The 15,874-nt window shown below is 40.4% G+C and overlaps 1 protein-coding gene across 2 annotated transcripts in view; it reads right to left on the reverse strand.

Annotated features, from left to right (window-relative positions):
- HMG20A (high mobility group 20A) overlaps window positions 1–15,874 on the reverse strand; it is a 39,146-nt gene that overhangs the window by 16,624 nt on the left and 6,648 nt on the right. For both annotated transcript variants that reach the window (XM_041427669.1, XM_041427670.1), the window contains one exon: window positions 923–1,015. In XM_041427669.1, the coding sequence (XP_041283603.1) occupies window positions 923–1,011 (89 nt within the window). In that variant the 5' untranslated portion in view covers window positions 1,012–1,015. The remainder of the gene's footprint in view (window positions 1–922; window positions 1,016–15,874) is intronic.

A 15,874-nucleotide genomic window follows, 5' to 3' on the forward strand; every position in this document is an offset into this window, starting at 1 on the left:
AAGAACAGGAACAACACAGCTCTGGATTCAATGTTAGGGTTATGAAGAGTATTTCAATTTTCCTCTCCATTCCCCCTTAGCAGAGAAGCTCTTTAAACTGCACCTACAGGAGAATCTTCATGTGATGCAGCCATTTGCAGCAAACACTAATGAAAGCTCAGCCAAAACACTAATACCTCTTAAACACAAGCCTAATTTGAACATGGACCTAATTTGGCACCAACAAGTTTGAAGTCCCAGATAAGTAAATCCAAATTCAGACCCACTTAAGAGTCAAAGTGTTCACATTCATTTTTACAGGGCTTTACCTGACTGCAAAGTCTGAATTTTACTGTTTGGTGCTTTGCAAAACAGAAAAGAAGCTTCAATTTTCAAAACACAGCAAAAATTCCATGTATTCTTAAAAGAAAACTTCTCTTGGCAATGTGATTTTAAGAGGCCATTGCTGCAGTTTCCAAAAGCAGAGTCAGACTGACAAAATGAGATATCAGTGTCAGTGATCAGTTTCAGACATCAGTTTCAGAGATCACTGATGAACATTGATGATATCTTTAATTGAAATCATTTACTTAGCAGAGGTCACTATGGCCAACAGATACTTCCTCCCTCTCTGTCCTCATAATGTCACTTTCTTAAGACTGAAATCCTAGGGATTTACCTTTTAAAGCTAAGAGTTACTAAAGAGCAGTTTGTGACTACTTCCATCAGGTCAGAAGAGTTCTGGTTTCTCCCAAACAGAGTCCTGTGATCTTCTATCAAGGCCAAGGGAATTGGAATTGAAAAATTGCAAAATTGAATTCCATCAGGTTTATTTCTCTTATTTTTAAAAATTACTCAGAATGCCCTCCTCCCACTGAAACAATTTCCCTGACAAGTGCAGAGATAGTATGTACCAGCTGAAGGTAAAAAAGGAGTAACTTACCCAGTTACATTAATTTCAGCACCTTCCTTAGATCCATCCTCATCTGTAAAAAGTGGAGGAAGATTGGAGCCAGCTACCAAGTTCTCCATACCTCTGGGGAAAAAAACCAAAGGTAAAAAAGGTTAACTATGCAATTGTTTCCCTTCAGCAGTCCTCCAATTCAAGCATCATAACACACCAGGAATTTTTTATCCCATGAACCAATTGGCCAGTCCCAGCTGACTGGCTTCAGGACAGATCCTGTGGGCAGATGTGCTTAGGGACAGAAAACAAGGACCATAAATGACACTTCAGTTCCGAGTTTCCATTTTAACTGAGCCCTGTGCCAGTGCCAGTGCTGCTGGAAATCCCTGCAGTTCTATTTTATCCCTCAAAACAAACCCTCATTCACCATACTCAGCACACAGGTAGGTAGATCCTGCTCTTCCAGTCCACCTGCCTGATCATTCCTCATGGTGCAACCTTCACCAGAGGTTTGTGTTGACCCCAGAAGAAAACTGAAACCAAGTCCCCCCCAGAAGTTTCAAATTAAGATTGCACTAATAATTTCTTGCCCAGATTTTCACAATTAATCTGTGTGTGCTGTTGAGAACACAGCTATTTAGAGTACCTTCAATCCCACAGAACGGTTGCTGAAACAAATGGTTTAAGGACTGTGTATTTCTCATTGAATACAAACCACCCCAAAATTAGAAGTAGTTCCAACACTTGTAACCTTGCCTGTCATGGGAATTTAAGGTGAGAGATGAAATCCAAAGCTTAATTAATTTATCCCCTTCCTTACTAAAATACAAAACTGTTGTATTTTAGTGAAAAAACCCCAAAAAAAAGCCTTAATAAACTCACTCTACAATTATGAGCTGCCAGTCCAGGCCATTTTGAAGAGCCATACTACTTAAATTCCTGTTCCTTCAGTTTCAGAGTCACCTTTGATGAGCAGCAGATACTCCACTCAATTACTGCTGTCCCTTTCATCCAGAACACCTGGGCTTTGGGCCTTGAGGGACTGAGGAGGGCTATCACCCTGTACTGCTTTCTCCTGGGTTGGTGCTTTCCACCCAGCACTGAAATCCAAGTGATCTGAGAATAAAATCCTGCTCCATGTTTTGAATATTAGATGAGTTTTCCCACATCCCACCCCAGTTCTAAAGATAGATGTTTTCTACAGACAGAGGTCACTGCTTCTTGCATCTCACAGATTTTGCAGATCTCCATCACAAGTACAACATGGATGACATTCACCCATTTCTCTTCTGCTTTTGCAGCTGCTGAGATCCTTAGACCACCCTTAAGCATCCCATCATCCTGATTCCTCATCTGGAAAATAATTAAAGCTAAGCAGACTACTCCTAGGTGGTACAGACATTGATCTCTAGCAGAGGAAAACCTTTACTCATGTACAGGCAAGGCTCACTCACGAGTGAAGAAACTGAATTCCTGCCCTGCCACTACAAACCAGGGACTGGGTACAGTTTTGGGGACTCAGCCCTAGAGCTGTGGCACAGCTGGAGACTGAGCAGCAAAGGGCTCCCAAGATACTCAGGGATCTGAAGCAGCTGGACTGTAAAGGATGGTGAGGGAAATGGGCTTGCTCAGTCTGGCACAGGGGCCAAGGGCCAATCTAATGGAGCCTAAAGGTACTGGGTGGAAGTGGCAGAGAGGACAGAACCAAACTGTCCCCAGCTATACTGGTTTTGCAGGTTCAGGCTGGACACCAGGATGTGTTCTCAGAGAGGTGGAGTCTATCCTGGCAGATTTTAAATGCTAAAAGCTGTAACTGACCTAAACTAGTGTTGGCAATAGTCTTGCTCTGAGTAGGAGGCTGGACTAAGATGACCTCCCTCCAGATGTCCCTTCCAAGCAACATCTGCAGTTCTATGAATCACAACTCCACATTATGGGTTTTTTCAAATACCAGCATCTCTGACAACTGGAAAAGAAAGACAACTCAAACAATATAATGCTGTGAGGAAAAGTAGTGAGATACTCTGGTGAAACAAATAGGATTTTAATCCTTAAAGAAGGCAGTGCAAACAGTACTTCCTCACACATGGATAAGGACCTATACTCATCGAAAAGAAACTACATAAAGGCTGGGACTTTATGTATCACAAGAAATCTGAAAACTCAACTGATTTGAAAATTATGCTCTTCACTGCCCAGGAAGCTGTTTAAGCACAGCTTCTAAACATACAACATAAATCACTTCATGTGGCTATCATCTAAGAGGGAAATTAAGTTCTGCTCCATGGTGCACAATATTCATCAGTCAAAAATTCTAAATTATGATTTTTAAAAAAGGAAGCCTGAACAATTATGCCCACTGTGACCTTCTCACCAGGTCCTGATCTGTCTGCTCACATCTGGCCCAAGCTCACTTTCAAACTGCAGGGAGGCAGCTGGACACCAACCTTAACAACATATAAACAGAACACAAACACAGGAAGCCAGGAGAACATACACTTTTTTTATTTAACCCATATGCTTTAGACAGTAACTCTTTCAGATGATGCTGACCCACATTCTAAAGAAAAAGTAACATCAGTGAATTTATAACAGCTTCTAATCAGTTCCAGAGAGTAAGAAAAAAAACCAAAAACAGTTGCTCTAAAACTTCCTGAGAGCAGATGGGAACCCTACACAAGCCTTTCAGTCCCATTTCTCAGGGATAGCCTCCCCATACCTCTGCTCCAAAATCATGATCCACTTAAGTTTCCACCCCATTGCAGAGCTCCATATTTATTGAAACTAAACTTTAACTAAATTCAAGGCAACAGAAACAATGTACAATTAGTTTTCCAGTGGCTCACTCAAACACCCTCTTTTCATTTTTTAACTACATCTACCCAAGTGCAAAAACAAAACTGAAACTGCAATTAAACCCCAAACCCTACCAGCCCTACAGTTCAATGCAGGGAAGCATCTCCTCCAAATAAAACCAATTCAAACTGGAGCAGCTCTGGGTTCACTGTACTGCTACACTGCTGGCTGTGTTGGCTCAAGAAAGCAACCAGCTACACATGAATGGAGAGACTGATTCATTCATTTACAGCAGTATTTGACAGCATTTCAAAGGTTCAACTAACACATTCACTAGCATTAATTAAACCTCTATATGAGCATAGAAAAAATCCTACATTATCAAAAATGTGGCTTAATTTATCTTTTCCTTTCCCTCTCTTCCCTGATCAATCATGACATCATGACACAGAAAATGGACATCAGTATTTTGTAACTTTTAGTTTATATTTTTCAGTTAGACACTTTGGTTGCATGCCACAGAGATCATACTTATACAAAACTGTACAGAATGTACCAATATGGTCTGACAGAATTACTCAGGAAACGACAGCAAAACTTTTACAGCATAAAGATCTAAGTGCTACTACACACATCAAGGATCAAACATTGGGTAATTAAACACCATTCAAAACCAGAATATGGTTTAAATAACCTTTCTTAATTTCTTCTTACATTACCTTTTGTAGGCTATGATATGTAATTATTATTCTAGTACTAAAGTAGCCAAGTTACATTTTGCATAGACTGAAAGCTACCATATGATCAAATTTCTAATCACATTTGTACGGCAGAGAGGAAAACTCAGAAGCGGGTAGCTTTAAAATCAGGGTGAGAACAAATCCACGGCTCGAGCTAGACAGAATGACTCACTTTTCCACATTACTGCTCACAGCACTCCTGTAGGGCAGCACATGTAAGGACATGACAAAGTTCAAGGTCCTTTTATAAGTGCTGTAAATGAAGGGGAAAATTTACCACAGTCAACCTTTTCGTCAAAGCATCAGGAACAGCAAAAATGCCATTTAAAATGTGCCAACAATTCTATCCAGCAGACCCCTGAGCAGCGCCCAGCCGCACTGCTGTGCGCCAGGAGGCAGCTGCAGGCAGCCCTGCCTCCCCCGGGCTCGCCCCGCTGCAGCCTCCTGCAGGGCCGGGCACAGCGCTCACCGCACACCCACAGCGGTCACTGCTCCCACAGGCTCCCCCGGGCCCGCAGGGCTCACCCCGCTGCAGCCTCCTGCAGGGCCGGGCACGGCGACCACCGCACACCCACAGCGGTCACTGCTCCCCCGGGCCCGCCGGGCTCACCCCGCTGCAGCCTCCTGCAGGGCCCGGCACAGCGACCACCGCACACCCACAGCGGTCACTGCTCCCCCGGCCCGCCGGGCTCACCCCGCTGCAGCCTCCTGCAGGGCCGGGCACGGCGACCACCGCACACCCACAGCGGTCACTGCTCCCACACAACCCCACCGCCTGTGCAGTCACACCGGGAGGGACAGGGCCGGGCACAGCCCTGGTCACCAATAAGTCACCGGCACATGCACACTGACTTCCTTCTCATCCCGAGGCCAGGCCGAGCCTAAGATGCCCCTGAACACTGGGAAAAGGGAGAACAGCCCTTAATGTTTCCTTTTCAATGGCCACATTACAACAGATAATCTTATGAACAATAAAAAAATAAAGCACTAAACTCTTTAGCTATCCAATTACAAGGTAAGAGTATTTATTACAGTTAAGCATATTTAAATATGAAGTCAGCATCAGAAATCCAACTTACAGGCTGATTATAAAACACTGCAGGAGTTCCAATTACCTCATCACCAGCTCTAGTTTTAGAAATGTTACTGCTGAGTGGAGAATTTTTCTCCTCAAGCCTCTCATCCCCCTTTGCCGGAGTAAATATGTCCAAATTTTACCATTCAGAGGCTAACAGATTACAAAAAAATAATCATCTGCTACATCACAGAAGAGTCACAGTATTCCTTATCTCAGCATCAGAATCCAAGCACTTCAGAATGCAAACAATCTAAATTCAGATGATTCACTGAGAGAAAAACCCACAGGACCAACACTTCCTCTGCCTTTCCACAGAAAGAAACAAGAAACAAGAAAATCAGAAACAAAACTGAAGTAAGTCCATTTCCTATTAAAATCACAATGCTTTTGGAGCTGTCAGAGGAAGTTCAGATCCCCCTGACACAGCCTTTTCTTCCATCAAGCTGTAGCAGGAGCATAATATCTAAAATTCTTCACTGCAAAAAATCAGATTTGACTTCTTCCCTACAGGCAACTCATTAGACAAAGGTTTTTGTAAGTAGGAAAATTGCAAGCTCAACCTAATGGGACGAAGGTTTTTCTGTAAAAAAAATTTTTTTGTCAGAAAATACATACTAGAGAATAGCCAACTGCTTTTATTTTTACTTCTTGCCAGTAAAAACAAAGAAACACTACAGATCAAAATAGAGACCTGTAGGAAAAAAATCCAGAGTTCCATTGCATTTCCAAGCAGCTTAAGGAAAGAAGGGAAAGCTGTAAAGCTTAGGTTTATGCTTAGTTTAATTGGGTCTTTGCAGCAAACACTAACAAAGCTATTCATCCTCTGACCTTAGAAACAGCAGTCAAACATCTGCAAACATGTAGTTTAAAAACACAAGTGTTCAATTCTGCAGTCTGCTCTTATTTATATAAAAGCTTTCGGATGAGACACATACAAGACATCTCTCATATATATATATATAAAACCTTGCTGATTTCTGGAATAAAAGCCACAGGAAAGGTTTATTCTACTATCCAGACAAAGGCAAGAGGAGCCCCACATTGATTCTCTCCCTTCAAATACATGAGTGAAATGTTGCATTACCAATAAACCAGCTTTTAGATCACTTCAGGGAAAACAAAAGTCCACAAAGAGATGAAGACTAATTGTGCTATAGATCCCTGGATAGCTAAAACCAGTAACTGTGGTTACCTCTGGTATCCAGAGGGAATGCTTTGCTATCTAGCCCTTCACTGCAGGTATTACATACCTATGAATTAGGATAGTTCATTTTATTCTGAATTAACTTTGTTCATGATAGCATCAATTGCCATTTAAACTAAAACCATTAACAAATACAATTCTGCAAAATTAATTTAATTCTCGTGTTACAGATCTCATATGAGAAAACAGAAACCATTGAGATCCCAAAAAATAAATCTCAAAAATCTTGAGAATTTTTATTTTTCATTAATCACTCTACCTAAAGTAAGTCCAATAGATGACCACCAGGGATGGGAGCGGGTTTTGTAATCTGCTCAGAGAAATGTCTTCTGGATTTCCACTTACTATAGGCAATTCAGTCTACTTCTTCACCTGCTCTGCCACTTGAAAACTCCTCTGGGAGCTGAGGACCTCGTATTTCACAGGACAAAGTTGTCCAACAGCTCCTTTCCCATTAAGAAGGTACAAGGGGCACCCATAATACCCCACAAGCAGCAGCTCCAGTGTCACAAACGGTGCCTGGAGCACAGACACTTCCCAAAGCCCAGCATCCAAAACCACCCAGCCCTCCCCAGCAGTGAGCAGAGGCCACTTCCCTTCAAAACTGGAGCTCCATTCCTCTGCTAATTTATGTCTGTAAGACTCAATCACTCACTGTTTGTGCAATGCAAACATGAAAGTGCCATAAGCAAAGCAGTTTATTAAAAAATGTAAATGAACAGACTGAAGTTTTTCATGGTGTTTACCCAGTTCAAACATTTACCAGCATCACACCAGTGAAATAAGAAACAGTATTAATTAATGCTTGAGGAATACTTTGATTTAGAATGCCAAACAAGTATTCTGAACTAGAGATAACTGAATGTCAAGGAACCCTGATTGGGACTGGCCAGTGAAATGCAAAGTCACATACTTGAAAATAAAATAATTGAGAATTGCATATACCTGATGAGATTGTAAAGCAGTTTTAAAGCTATTTTAGCACTTTTGCTCTTCCTCAAAGCTTTATTCAACAAGAAGTTGTAGAGGAGTAGAACATATACTCCAAGCTCACTTATATTCTGCAAGAGGAAGCTCTGGCTGCTGCCACAGAGGAATACAGATTGGAATTTTTCGTGCACATACCCATCAAAACAAGTCATTATGGCCATTTACAGAATATGGGGTCGAATACTTTGGATGTGAGAATGCACTGAGAAGGAGATTGAGTATACACTTAAAAGAATGACTCACCACAGGCATCATGACCCAACACAAAAGCATCTACTCTGACCTCAAAAGCCACAAAGACAGCATGGAACTGGATATTTTAAATGCACTGATATGGGTACAGGGACAAAGGTTAGAGGAAATGAAGTGTGGGAAGAGTCAGTGATTCTCACACAAAACAAGCAACTCATTCTGCCTGTTTTCAGAGAAGATCCATCTTTAGAAAAAAATATGACATGTCAGCTTCCATACATTCTTTTCTTATTTTCTTGCTGTTGCCATACAACATAAAACAAGTATGGCATTTTATTCCAACATAAAAGTGAGTTTGAACCCTCAAACCCATCATGTAGAACAAATCATAATATTAGATAGCCTTAGTTATGCAAGAGAACAGGCATATAAATCTGAACAATAGAACTGCTGTTAGCAAATACTTTCTAATAGCAAGAATAGTGAAGAACTGGGTTGGGCTGTTTGTTTCCAATCTGGCCCTGAAACTCTGGTAATAGTTTAATATCTATCAGAAATTAAAGTTTGGAGGGACATTGCATGAAGTGAACCAAAATCCCTTTTCAGCCAAGGCTCTTCTTGCAGTCCCACATGGTACCATTGGTATCACAGGGTACAAATTGTAAAGGCCTTGGAAACACACTGACGGAAAAACTAATGAGGACAGTGAGCACAAAAGAACAGACAAGAGGTTCATGTAAGCATCAATACATGAGTGGACACTGCTTACAAAACCTTGTCTGGATTCCTGAAAAGAAAAGAAACAGAAAAGGCAGCCCAGTCCTGCCAAAGCATCCTCTCCAGGAATAGCAGTCAGATTCTTTGACCACTGTTAACAAGATTTGAAAACTGTCTGAGTTCACAGACAAAATGTGCTAAAATGGATACGAGAGGAAAAGACTACACTAATAACAAAAATTCAGGAAAATATAAAAAGACAAACTTTGTGCTCTAAACTAGGCACATTCCAGGACACTCCTCTCAGCACCAAAGGGAGAGCTTGCAGAAATTTTAAAATCATACAAAACCACAGTACTTCCATGGCTTCATAAAAGAATCAACTTAAATCAACAGCAGAATGTAGACAAGTTAGAATAAAGCTTTCCCTATACTCATCTTCATCCAAAAACAAGAGGAAAAGACAACAGTTAGCATCATGAATGGAAAACAAGGGAAAAAACCAACAAAAGCATAAAGCCACTGGAGTGGTCTGACTGTTCTCCAGTGCTAAGCAATACATAAGAGATCCAGAGATGCATGTGAGGGATGGGAATATGCAGGCAGAGGGCACATTTTTGGAACACCTGTAGCATAGGTAATGAAAGTAGTTCATTTAGAAGCTGAAGTAGCATTGAGAAAAAAGCATGCCAGCAGTGTGCCTAAATACCCTAGGCCGAGTGTTTGGAACAACAGCCAAACATTTGTAATACTGCACCTCAGACCGTCTCCAGTAGTCCAAAGAAACTGCTCTGAGAGCAGTGGTGAACCTCCTCCTGCAGCCTCTTCTTTGTGCATCTCCTGTCCTAACAGGCAAGAAGGCAAACAAGGTGAGGGAAAACCCTCAAGACAGAGTAGCACTGTCTAGGGCTGGGAGCCAAAGAGCAAAGAAGAACCTGGGAAAAGCACGTCCAAGACTTAATCTGCTCTTCCACAGCTGCTCCTCATATGCTGGAAACAGGAAATTGCAGGTGGGAAACATGCACAAGCTTTGAAAAATAGAGTTGATCAAAGCACTCAATAACTTTAGCCCTAAAAGAGAATGTAAATCTTTTCAAACAGGTTGATGATTGAACAGACATGAAGATGGAGGTCTTGTACAACACTGCGTCTTCAAGCACTTGCACTTGGAAGGATTCCTAATTTATGTTTAGTTACAAGTGTTCTGAAAGATATCTGGCATTCAGGTTTGAGTATTTACCATATTTAGCAAACAGCAGATTTATACTGCTTTCACGTTTCTTTAGATGGTTTCATTTCTATATATATTTGTTAAGTAAATAAGGTTCCTCTGAGCTAAAGCAGAAATATTATCCCAATATAGGGGCAGAAATGCACAGCTGGTTTAAAGGTCATAAAGGAAATCTCCCAAAGCTAATACAACCAAACTTCAGAAACAAACTCTGAAGCACTACAAATCTTAACCTTTATTTTGGACATCTCAACTAACTGTTAGGCTTTGCTTGGTTTCTGACATCCTAAGTCGTGCTGAGACTCTGACCTGAATACATATCATGCAATTCTTACTGCAAAGAGAAATAAGAACTAAAGTCCTTGCAAAAGGTCAGCAACTCTGGTTTACACAGCATTAAACAGTGGGAAAGTGGAAAAACATTTCTATTTTCAAAAGTGTTACAACACGGATTTCACCTCAGTATAATGCCATAACCTGAAGTTCATTGCCTTGAGCAGAAACAGACAAAACCAACAGGTGGAAAACAAGAGTTCAGGCACTACTGTCTTTTTTGATTTGTGGAGCCTAAACATTTTACAACAGAAGTGCAAGCACAGAGAAGTTACATTCTTTGATTACCTTCTGCACTCTGTTAGAAGTAAGTACACAGATTAGCTGAGGATCAAATACCACATTGAATCCCCAAAGTTAGCTCAAGAGCTTTCTGAGTTAGACAACTACCCTCTCAGTCACCAGCACTGCCTTTTCATTTAAAGACTCCTCTGAAAAAGCACTCATTTATAATTTGCTTCTCCCTACACCTCCCAAAACAAAGGCAAAAAGGCATGATACTGCTTTTTACACATTATATTTTTAAAAGTAAACGGTCTTCAGATTTTATGAAAACTTCAATCACATTTAAGCTTATAGATGTCCCAAGATAAAACATTTATTACAGTAATGGAAGCTTGTTTTTCCTGGTCTTTAGCAGTCTCCCAAAACAGCTAATTCCCACCCTGGAACTGTTTCCTGACCTCTAGAAAGGGTCATCTATGTATAACACCAGACAAAATATGGCCACAGCATTCCAAAGCTCCACGGTAAGATCACCAAAAAGAATTCAGCAGGTTCAGTTCACATCTCAGCTGAGCTTTGTTTTTCATGACAGAACAAACAGAAGGAAGCGTTAGGTTTGAGGGAAGCCTTACCTGGCTGCTGTGAGCAGCACACACTTGAGCCATGAGGACATCCCCAAAACACAGGTCACCAATCTCACTGCTGCCTGATCAGGAACAGCAATGAGGAAGCCTCAGAGCAGGTTACACTGTGTAAATAAAGAAGCCTGACAGAAGATACTGCCCCAATCCCTACTTAACACCCCCCACACACAGCACAGCAAGCCCAGGTCTTGGAGTTTAGCATGCAGGAAACAAGCAGTTTATTATTTGAAACTGTGCCAAGTAACCAAGCTGAATAGGAAACCCTATTTGAAATTTCAGTTTGTAAAAATTGTGGCTTTTGACAATGGAAGTGTATTTCATTTACAGCTAACAGTTCAATTAACAAGAAGCAAAAACATTCATTCACTTCACAATGAAATTTTCTTCTACTCAAGTATCCGTGTCTTAATCAGCATGAACTCATTTGTATTCCTATTTAAAATGCCTTTCTCAATAACACTCGCTGACATCACCCAATAGTTACACATTTTACACATAAATATCTCCTAAGCATACAAAAAAAAAAAATCTGAAGATTCCAACTAGTTTTGCTAATTAAGACCCCCCAGCCAAGCACATGTCTAGTCACCACAGTTTCTTTGTCAGTTGCCTCTGTCCAGCTGAAGGGGAAAAAAAGGAAATAATGTGAGAAAGGTCCACATTTTCTGCTATACTGAATTAAACCTACTCCCACAAATGAAGAAATACATCTCTTGTATCATTCAAATTTAGTGATTCCAAGTTTAGACTAGGAGTGGCTTCTAGAGATCGTTTGATCCCAACACCTACTCAAAACCAAGGTGAAGGTCATCTTTACGGCAGACACCACGCTACACTGTCTGGCTCAAATGCTGATCAACACTGATTTAAATAATCAAAGGCCCTCAACTGCTTTGGTTTTTTACTAGGAAGGTTACCAAGAGCTGAAGAAATAAGCACTGCTTATTCTCGGGACACAGACAGTGATTGATGGAAGACAGGACAAAAGCAGGTGAAAAAGCCCTTACAGTGGCCACAGGAACACAGGTGTATGAGACAACAGGAACACAGGTGTATGAGACAACAGGAACACAGGTGTATGAGACAACAGGAACACAGGTGTATCAGACAACAGGAACACAGGTGTATGAGACAACAGGAACACAGGTGTATCAGACAACAGGAACACAGGTGTATCAGACACCACCTCCCCCAGTCCTGACAAAGCTGGAGGGACAGGAGAATAAAAGAGCAGAGGAACAGAGAGAAAGCTTTCACTTTATTCATCTATTAACCAGAAAATCCATCAAGAACAACCTTAGAGGAATCCAGGATCTTGTCTCCGATTTGTGAAGCTAGAGCTGGACTTCCAATACTGACCTTAATCAAAGACTCCCTCAGCCTTTGAATTAAGGTCAGGGTTACTCTCAAGTCTGAGTACAATAAACAACTGAAACCATTTCAACAAACTAAAAAACAATGACAAGCTGCCATTTCCAAGAGAAGTCCCACATTAGGCTCACTTCACAGAATCCAACTTCCAGCAATTTCAAGTAGGTTTAACTCAGTAGCAGCTTTCAGCACGTTCTTTTTCTTAAAAAAAAAAAAAAAAAAAAAAAAAAAAAAAAAAAAAAGAAAGCTCAGCTCAGGGCTGCTGTGTTTGCCACTCCAGTAACCAGTCCACTTGTTCAATCTGTCCTTCAAGTGGAAGTCACAGCAAAATGACCACTTTCACAAGATGATAGGGACAGATGACTGAGGGACCAAGAAGATATTGCAACATCAAGCCCTTCATCGCCTATGAGCAAAGGAAGTTCTCATTTCTAGCCTGACAGAGGATATATTGTTATCTGCATGACAAAAGGGCTTTACATCTTAAAAGAAATAGTCAGCACTACATGAAAAATTGAAGAGACATTCTGTGCCAAAGCTGGATTATGAATCACCAACTAACACTCCTGCCACCAGCAGCATGAAACCATCTCTGCAGTGATACTCAAGCCCTACCTGAATAACTGCTGCAGTAGTTCACACACTTGCAACCTCCCTCTACATTCAACACCCAAAAAGCAACTGTTATCAACTGTTTCACTGATTTGACACTTCTCTATTCTTTCAATAAATTGCCATTCCAAGTCTTGTCTTGTTGATGCTGTTGTGCTTCTTTGCATTTCATTCACCTTTTAAATGCTAAATTATTTAGCAGTCTCAAGTCACAGCAAATGCCAGGAAACTCCTTTATCTGATCTGCAAAACCTCCAATTGCTCAAATTTCTGTATTTTTAGTTGCAATGGTATACAAATACATCCACAGAACTGAGATGCTATAAAGCAGGTCAGAAGCAGAGACACTCAAGTCTCAAAACTACAAATATGACAGACATTTCTTATTACAGACTGACAACTGATTTCAGTAAAATTTATCTACAGGACATCTAGGTTAACCTACCTATCTAGGTTAGCTTTCAGGGAATGTATTGCTGCACTACCACAGTCCTGACTCACCACCTGCCCAGAGTCTTCTACTGATCAATCTTCACACAGGCTGGAAGGAAAACACCCAACCATGCACCAGAGCTAGAGAGAAGCAGGTCCCTGCATTTATACAGCATCACTCAAATGTCTCCAGAAAAAGTCAATTATAGACATTGAGCTGACAAACATTACTGATCTCAGACTTGTGAATAAGGAATTGTCACAAAAAAGAAATTGTCTCAATAAAGAAAATTCACTTTTCTAATGTAATTCCCAGAAGTCTATAATATAAAGACATTAAGATAAAAGCTGAAGACTATCTTTTTTTAAAAGTATCTGGCCTTTAGTATGCATTTGAAATCTGTCTTCCCACTTTTCCTCACTATAAAAATGTAAACCCTTTGTATGTGGTTATTTGAATATAGTACTTTTCCATGTAACAGCAACGTGAGAACAAAAACTTGAAGAACGTGCTGAAAAGTTCCTTGTGATCAGTTATTTTCTGCATGCCTTGCAAATCCTTCCTGATAAATGTCTGTTCTGTAATTCCCTTGAGAAATACTCTGTTGAAATTACTTTGGGACAGAATGTATGCTTTTACAAGTGACAATAAAATTATATAAATAACTTGCCTAAAAGAATCCAAACATGTAAAGTGTATTTCTATAGAGAAAATTGAAGTAAGCCATCTGTAACAGAGTTCATGGCTTTTCATACTTGCAATGAACTTTAAGTTTTTTAAGGTTAAAATAATATTAGCAGAAAAGATTTCTCAAGTAAGAAAAGTATCTTTGATATTTGGAAAATTTCACATCATTACACATTCAAAACAATTCACAAAAAGTCTCACAGTCTAAGTTTAACATGCAGTTAATAATGCTATAGGCTTTTATATCCAAATGTAAACAGAAGAACTATCAGATCTTATGTCAAGACAAAGACCACTTGGGTTAGTTTAATACAAATACCTGCAAAGTTTTTGTACTTTCCAAAAATTTCCTTGGCTAGAATTAAAAAAAGTTTATTTCCTTATTAAAAAAGCTGCAATACAGCCACAGGCCAGAGGGGATGAGTGTGATCACTGTGACCTATTTAACACCAGGCACTACCCTCTGCTAAAAAACAGAAACACAGAGGAATTCAAACCTTCATCATGGTTTTAAAGTAAGAAGCATCACTCCAGCAGCTGTCCCATGTGGCACTTATGCACACAGTAAATTTGTACAACTGCAGCTGTCACATAGATTTTGTTATGATTTCAGAGGTTAGACCCTATAAGCTAAGAGCCTGTATCAATAAACTCTGATTAAGTTGTTATTTGATAAATGTATCATTTTAGGAAGTTAAACAAAGCTGCACCTGCCTGTATTTTTAGGAGTTAAAATAGGCCTTAAACTTATGTTCAAACTGATCTTTTTCCAGTGTGCTAGCAACCCTTTCTGAATCCCAAAGCAGCTGCAGCAGTGCCAGTGCCAGCTGCAGGAGACCCGCGTTATACCTCGCCTGTTAAGATTCTTCTGTACTCTTATTTATACCTAAGGCTTAGCCTCTCAAGCTTCACTAAATGCCAATGTTCCCAAGCTGGATTATCCTGTCACCCACCTCCAACACCTCTTCATGTCAATGCTTCCAAGCGGGCTTTCCCAGCCCACACCTGTCCGGAGCTATGCTTGTTTCAACGGGACCAAGTATCAAATCTGGTTTGCTTGAGAACGCTCTTTAAAAACAGAAAGCTCGATCAGGTTAGTCAACCACAACCACCGAAAAAGCACTTGTCACATTACCTCTCCACAAATAACTCAGAAGTTTTAAATTGATGGCATTTTGTTCAAAACCATCAGCAAGCAGTATGAATCATGCCCTATCTGTTATTTGAAATTGACATTTAAAAAGCAGGGATCAAACTAATATGATTCAGAAGCTTTTCTCTCACTTTCTTTTTCCTATATTTGGAGCTTTAAGAAAAAATATTTGTGCTTCTACGTTACAAGTACATGTCTGGTGTTAGTGAACAATTTACAGAATCCTGATGATGTCACATGATTTATACACAGCTATTAACTGACACAGAATGGGAAACTGGCAAAATACTTTTAAGTGCCATCTTAGGTGGCCTAAGACAGAAGAGGCCTGGAAATTGCATTTCTCTAATGCTCAAGCTTTGCATATTTTGATACAACCTAGATTCAAGGATAGCTCACAAAGCAGTAACCTGCTGGTGTGAAGAGGAAGGTCTTGCCCTCTCCCCCTTTCTCAGCTGGTTACAGCTTATTGGACGTTTTACAGAACTACTTAACTCCCTAACTCTTCCCTCTGGGAGAATCTCAGGAAATCGAGGAGGCTCAGTATCTTCAATTAGACCCAACTGAAAGGAAAGGCTCAAA

Source organism: Onychostruthus taczanowskii, unplaced genomic scaffold (assembly GCF_017590055.1).
Source record: "Onychostruthus taczanowskii isolate IOZ18803 unplaced genomic scaffold, ASM1759005v1 scaffold118, whole genome shotgun sequence".
Lineage (NCBI taxonomy): Eukaryota > Metazoa > Chordata > Aves > Passeriformes > Passeridae > Onychostruthus > Onychostruthus taczanowskii.